This window comes from Engraulis encrasicolus, chromosome 24, assembly GCF_034702125.1.
Source record: "Engraulis encrasicolus isolate BLACKSEA-1 chromosome 24, IST_EnEncr_1.0, whole genome shotgun sequence".
Lineage (NCBI taxonomy): Eukaryota > Metazoa > Chordata > Actinopteri > Clupeiformes > Engraulidae > Engraulis > Engraulis encrasicolus.
This window is the reverse complement of record NC_085880.1, coordinates 33005266-33012765: the sequence shown is the minus strand read 5'-3', so window position 1 is coordinate 33012765 and position 7500 is coordinate 33005266. Positions and strand designations below refer to the sequence as shown.

The 7500-nt window shown below is 46.3% G+C and overlaps 1 protein-coding gene across 5 annotated transcripts in view; it reads left to right on the top strand.

Moving 5' to 3' along the window:
- The window catches only part of zswim8 (zinc finger, SWIM-type containing 8), a 70172-nt gene that overhangs the window by 35135 nt on the left and 27537 nt on the right, over nt 1-7500 (top strand). For all 5 annotated transcript variants that reach the window (XM_063191910.1, XM_063191911.1, XM_063191914.1 and 2 more), the window contains 5 exons: nt 1-585; nt 2761-2892; nt 3958-4137; nt 5812-5995; nt 7034-7132. The exon at nt 1-585 is cut by the window's left edge and continues 961 nt beyond it. In XM_063191910.1, the coding sequence (XP_063047980.1) occupies nt 1-585; nt 2761-2892; nt 3958-4137; nt 5812-5995; nt 7034-7132 (1180 nt within the window). The remainder of the gene's footprint in view (nt 586-2760; nt 2893-3957; nt 4138-5811; nt 5996-7033; nt 7133-7500) is intronic.

Sequence of the window (7500 nt, the reverse complement as noted above, 5' to 3'; positions counted from 1 at the left end):
GCGTTCGATGGCAAGCGCGTCACCCACGCCCCTGTTGCTGTGCCACCCCAGCCCGACGCCTTCCCCAAGTCATGTGACCTGCCCGGACCCTCCTCCGCTTCTGCCCCAGGAGGAGGAGGAGGTGTGGCCTCAGCTGGCTCGGCCAATGACAAGGAGGTGGAGGTAGAGGCCGAACTTGAGGAGAACGGAGTGGAGGAGGAGGACCTGGTGGCCATGGACGATGCTCCTCAACCCTCCACCTCCACTGCGGCCTCAGGTTCCTCCAGCCTCCCCGTTGTGACGGTGACGGGGAAACCCCCACGAGGAGCACGCAGGGAGGGGGGAGGTGGAGCTGCTGGAGGTGGAGCTGCTGGAGGTATAGGAGAGGGTAGCGGAGCCTCGGCAGCCCCTGAAGGGGCAGCAGCAGCCGCAGGTGGGGGTGGAGGTGGAGGAGGAGGAGACCCGGTGGGGGAGGATGACTACCAGGCGTACTACCTGAGTGCGGCGGAGGAGGGAGGGGAGCGCGGCGCGCCTGACAACAACCACGAGGAGGAGCCGGACATCTTCGCCGGCATCAAGCCCCTCGAGCAGGAAGGGCGCATGGAGGTAAGGCCAAGGGACGGGGAAATGCGTTTTGTTTTTCAGATGTTATCAATGTACAGTGCACTATTTTGCCCCTTTTCTAATAATAATAATAATAATACATTTTATTTTGAGCGCTTTTCAAGATACCCAAGGACACTTTACAATCAAAACAAATACATAACAGTAGAGAAAGTATAACAAAGCTTCAGTGAATTAACAATAGGAGAGTAATTAAAATGCAGAAATAAAATAGAAATGAAAGTAACTTACAATAAAAATAAAAATAATAATAATAATGAGTGTTCTGCAATGTATTAAGAGTCCCCCTCACTGTTTTTTTTTTTAATGTTTGCTGCTGTTTATTCTTGACCAAAGCCAATGTTTAGAGTGGATTTAAGAAAAGATATGACATGCCCATAGACGGATATACAGTACATGTGTATTTTACGCATCAAACATACATGGAAAGACGGACTCCATCTTCATGGAGCAGGATGCACGCATGGTTAATTGATGTACATGACTAAGTTGAATGGCCATTGCATTACCTGGTCTAAACCACTCTGGGCAGCCGGGAGTGTAAAGAGTTTGTAGACATTGTTGATAAAAACAACACATACAATGAAAGGGAGCCTAAGGGCCAAAACATACCAAGGCGGAACGGAACGGTCGCAGGACGAACGCGGTCTTTCTGCTTAGTTTCGGCCGGCGTGTTTTTCTCTGCCTTTCACACTGACAGCGTCGGCGTGCGCGGCCAGTCCTGTTCAAAACCCTACCCACAGCCAAAGCTAGCATGCTACTCTGCCATTCATTTGAATGAGACACCGCCGGTCGCCGGCGTGAAAAATACGCTTGAGTTCTATTTTCCAAATAGAGCGCCGCTGACGCTCGACTACCGCCGGTTGGTGTGTAAGGACAGATAGGTTTCAATGTATTTTCACAGACGCCGGTAAAAAACGCGGCCGTTCCGCGACGCTTTACCGCTCTGGTGTGTAAGACCCCTAAAGCAATTTCACCTAAAGCAACTGCAATCTCAGCTATGAATGGCTGGCTAAACAAACAACATCACAACTTGTATTTTCAGAATACCGCTTGCAGTTCCAGTCTGAAAGCAACATTATTATGGTACTAACCCATATTATGGTACTAATCCATAGTCATAGAAATAATACTATCTATGACCCTAAGTAACCCACAGTCAGTCATCAAGCCATGGGCTGTACAGCTAACCCAGAATGACCTCTTGCCTGGAGGAGAAGTGAGGATGTGTGTGCGCGTGCGTTCATGCGTTTTTCTGTATGTGCGTGCATTTGTGTTTGTGTTTGTGTGTATGTGGTCGGGGAGACTCTTTAATTGTCTAGGAAGATAAAAGGCAGTAGATTGTCTGAAGGCCATTAGCAGTAATGTCTTGATAGCAGCATCTCTCTTGTTCGTCGGCCTTCCTCTGTTTCCTCCCTAGCCCTGCTAGCATGTGGCGTAATAATGGCTTTGCCTTTTGCACACGGGCTGCCAGATTGCAAGCACTCTATTTGATTACACATATCTGTCTCAGCAAACTAACCCTCAGTCTGACAGTGTGTTTTGAAAACTGTAAGGGAATGCACCACACACCACCACATTTGTGGTGTCATGAATGCTCTCGAAGCCTCCTTGTCTTTGAGCTAAGAAGGCAGAAAATAACCTCCCCTCATAGTTGTGACTTGAGTAAGAGTAGCCATCGGGCTCTTGTGAAGTGTGCAGTGAAAGCTAAACTAACGGCGTAATTTGCAATGATGTAAGAGCGTGCTGCTTAGTGATCAGTCCCGTTCCTGTCTGTAGTAGTTACAAGCAACAGACAACTCCCTAGTGTAATGTTACCTCTACGTATACAAGTCCACCCCAGTATATAAATAAAAGAAATGCTTAGGTAAGTCATGAAAAAAGTAAATCCCATTGACAAATGTTTTACTTTGAAGTACAGCAAATAAGCGTCAAGCTTAGTTCACCACGTTACTATCATCAGCAAAGTCACGATCATTTATTACCAATAAATTATAACGATACTGAAAAGGAGGGTTTGTTTTCAGGACATTGTCCTTAAAATCACAACAAAAAAGAGCCAGAGTTTGGTCGTGTCCTTCAAAGTTTCTATTGTGTGTCTCTCAAGTGGTGTTGTCTTGCTGCTCAGTGCACGCTGCTGCTCTGTGTCTTCCCCAGGTACTGTTTGCGTGTGCAGAGGCGCTGTATGCCCATGGGTACAGTAACGAAGCGTGCCGATTGGCTGTGGAGCTGGCTCGGGACCTACTGGCCAATCCCCCCGACCTGAAGGTGGAGCAGCCGCAAACAAAGGTAAACATGACCACCGCTCTCCTACTCTTGTTGCAGTTTACTGTACCTGTACTTGTACTGTAGCCAATCATGTCAGTTGTATAAAATACACTGCAAGTTTCCCTTTATCAAGCCTTTTCCACCCCTCCCTGCTCTCCGATTGGCTCCCCCTTGCTTAGGGCAGGTTGGAACGATTTTGCAAAGCAGCATGGGCTTTCCCAAGTTACACATGAGGTGCAAGTCAAACTACTTTCTCCCTTCCTCTCCTGGCCCTCCCGTCCTCTTGCCTTGATGTTGTCCTGCCTCAGTGGAGAAAACGTTACTTGTCAATCGCTGTCAACCAATGCAGCGCGATCTTAAATATTTAGGCCTGCTGTTGTGAAGCTTGACGTCATTGATGATCTGAGGCCAACAAAAAGGCTGTGAGGAAGTACTTTGACTTGCACACATTGTCTTCAAAGGTAGTCATGATGACTACTACTTCTATCATCCTGCTGCGGTTTGCTTCACACAATGTCATCATGGTGCTTGTGAAGTAGGGAAATAATAGGCTGGTCAATTTTTTTGTTAGTTCAGACATCATTATGTACAGACTGTCCTCCTGGTATAATTCGCAGAATAATTAAGGCATTTGGTTGGTAGCTGTAGCTGTCAAATGTGGGAGAACAACGAATTTGAAGCAGTTTTAGCAACCACTTCAGAATGTAGACTGATCTGTGCAAATGTATCTTTTCCCCCACTTAAAAATGAAGAGAAATAGATCTGTCCTCCTGTCCCTCGTCATTATGGTGTCTCACTCTAGTTATCTCTTCACCCCCTAGTGTATCATCTCCCTAGCACAAGAGGATCTAATTGAAAACCTGAACCTGACTCATGCAGGCAGTCCAAAACGTACAGACTTACTCTTTCAGCTTCAGGGACAAATGGTACTTGCAGGCTTGCGGTAACTGTAGGTCACTATGGAGAAAAGTGTCAACTAAGTCCAATGTAATGATTACCGTACTCAAAATGGTTCTTCTTCCCCCTCCCTTCTCTCTCTCTCTCTCTCTCTCTCTCTCTCTCTCTCTCCCCCCTCTCTCACCACAGGGCAAGAAGAGCAAGGTGTCCACGAGTCGCCAGACGCAGGTGGCCACCAACACGCTGTCCAAGGCTGCGTTCCTGCTGACGGTGCTGAGCGAGAGGCAGGAGCTCCACAATCTGGCCTTCAGCATGGGCATGTTCTCACTGGAGCTGCAGAGGCCGCCCGCCTCCACGAAGGCCCTCGAGGTGACCAAGCACATCGCCTGACTTAAATGAACGTTATAATAGGGCTGCACGATTATGGAAAAAAATCATAATCACGATTATTTTGGTCAAAATCGTAATCACGATTATTAATCACGATTATTGATTTTTTTTGCAGATTTCTTAGAAAATTATAACAAGATGAAATATAACCAAGAATGAATTATATACGGGATGAGCAAAATAAAATGAATTGTAATAATTATGTTAAGGCCATAGCATGAAACTTAGGTGGACAGACTTCCGGCCAGAAACACCAGCCTGTCAGTATGTTCTGGCTTCAAGGACGCTCTCAAAGGTAGGTCACTATTGGCACGATTAAATCACGATTAAAATCATGACTTCGATTTCACAAACTTATCACGATTTTCGATTATTTTCGATTAATTGTGCAGCCCTACGTTATAATTACTATATGTCAGTAATAACGCATTTGAGCTGCAGAGGCCCCCAATGTCCACCTTTCCTCTTCTTTCCTCTACTTTCCTGTTCTTCCTCAAGCTGGAAGAAGAGGGGAATGTGAGGGATCGGGTAAAAATGTTTAAAGTACTAGTTGAGTAGGATCATGGTTGACTACACTTACTGTCAGGTCACAGGGAATACTGATACGTTTGCAAAGAAGTGGTGCGTGGACAAGGGGGTATGATCAGTCAGTACGGCTGGCAGGATGGTTTTTCATTGGTAATGGTTTGTATTTAATGGGTTTGGGAGTGGGGGGGTGTTGACCATTTTTGTGGACGTATAGACCATGCAATGGTTCAGTAAAGGGATTTTAAAAGTCAAAGTCTAATCCTCCTCTCCCTGACCCATTCCCTCCCCTACTCTCCCTCCCAACTGGATACCTCAGCAGTCCGTGTTTCTGTCTCTGTGCTTGGCACAAGTGAGGGGAAATTTAAATCCTGACTCAAGTAGCTGTGGCATTCCAGTGGGAAGCTGGATTACTGTGTTCACAAACCCACTTGGGCATCCAGTCTAATGGAGGAGGGGGGTGGAGCAGTGGGGGTTCGGGGTTGGCTTACTGAGGGTGAGGGTGTGCTCCCTGGAGTGCTGTTTAAAGCCTGTGCACTGGGATAAGGTGCAGCTGTACAGAGCCTACAAACTGTCTTTCTTAATGCATCTTGACGTAGACCCTGGCAGGGTCTCATTAATTGAAAAAATAGTCTGCATACCAGCGTGCGACTTTTAACATTTGTTGATTTTGAGGGTTTTTTTGTTGTTATTATTTTATTTTACATTTATGGAATGTTACCTCCGATTCACATTTGTTGAGGTGGAGGGGATTCAAGTATTATCTCAATGGATAATGAGCCATCGCATTGCAACACTTAGCGCGTTGCTGTCATCCTCGAAGACAGATCTTGGTCGGCTATTGAGTAGAAGTAGACTTGGAGATTCTACAAAAATTTGGACGTGTTGGAAGGGCCGATTGCGTCGCATCGAGTACCCTCCGAAAATGGACGTGTTGGAAGGCCGATTGCATCACATTGAGTACCCACCATTCTGTGTGGGAGCGGAATCACTTCTCTTGTATTTAATGTAATGATGGATCTTTACCCCAAGTGTGGTCATACCGAAAAAACCTAGTGAGAGAATATGTAAATATACATGCATGTGTTAAAACGTGTGTGTGTGTGCGTGTGCGTGTGCGTGTCCCAGGTGAAGCTGGCGTATCAGGAGTCGGAGGTGGTGGCTCTGCTGAAGAAGATCCCCCTGGGCGTGGTGGAGATGGGCTTGATCCGCGACCGCGCCGAGCAGCTGCGCGACGGCAACTTCTGCGACTACCGGCCCGTGCTGCCACTCATGCTGGCCAGCTTCATCTTCGACGTGCTCTGCACACCAGGTGAGACCACCCCCCCCTCAGCCCCACTCCTGTCTGTCTAAGATGCTGGATACACCTATGCAGATACTTCTAAATGCGGATATTTTTTATCCGTTTAGGTGTAGACACAATATGTGGATAAAAAAATACAAACTCCATTGTGACTGGGCCATTATAGCCCCCAAATTTTGAAATGCACATTCTATAACTCCTTTCATAAGAGGACACAACTCTTTAATGGTAATTCTCATCAGCTGTTCCATTCCAACTTTTAGTTTGAAAATAGAATGTCCTAGGATGACACAAATTGGTAACATTAGTTATGTACGTGTATAATTTAAAACAAAAAAGTTTACATGTTTTGAACAGTATTACTCTTCCCCTGTATTGGTTGGGCTACCGCTGGTCCAGTGGCTAAGATATGGGTTATCAAAATATCTCCCCTTTTTTCATGAGGATGCCCACATAGGCTGTCAAAATCAAATGGAAAAGTTCTTACATAACTATGCATAATGCATAAGCTGAATATGAAATGTGTCAAAAATATTCCCATGCCATGTTGAACGAACGCTTAGAGCATTCACAGCACCAAACGTATTTCTACCCTTTTATATCCAAAGCCATTCATCCCTCCCCATTAGAAGAGCAACACACACACACACACACACACACACACACACACACACACACACACACACACACACACACACACACACACACACACACACACACACACACACACACACACACACACACACACACACACACACACACACACACACACACACACACACACACACTCCTAGTGCTGTCTGTCTGTGGAGTGATGATATCCAGAGGCATAGCAGACTTTACAGATGGCAAAATGTGTTCCGCTGATCCACACTCACGTTTCTCATTCTCTTTTCCTTTTTGTGGATGCTGACTGATCTCCTTTTTTCTTCTTTCTTTCTTTGTGTGTGTGTGTGTGTGTGTGTGTGTGTGTGTGTGTGTGTGTGTGTGTGTGTGTGTGTGTGTGTGTGTGTGTGTGTGTGTGTGTGTGTGTGTGTTGTGTTACAGCGGTGTCTCCCACGGGCTCCCGCCCACCCAGCCGAAACCGAAACACAGAGATGCCTGGAGATGAGGAGCTGGGCTTTGAGGCTGCTGTTGCTGCCATCGGTAAGATGGGAGGAGGAGGAGGAGCAGGAGAAGGAGAAGGGTAGAGGGATGGATGGGAGAAGAGGAGTGGAGGAACAGAGACAGAATGATGGAGGAGAGGTGGGGGTAGGAAGGGGTGATGGACTGAAGGGAGAGGAGAGGAGAGGAGAGGAGAGGAAAAAGGGAGGAGATATTCCTGGAGACGAGGAGCTGGGCTTTTAGAGTAGAGTAGAGAGAGTAGAGTATCTTTTATTGATCCCAGGGGGAAATTAAGGTGTCAAGTAGCATACACACATACATAAATGAAGACATTGCTCACAAGACGTAACACACATATTACACATAAAATAATCATCATATATAGCTCACTGTTACATATATTTGCCAAG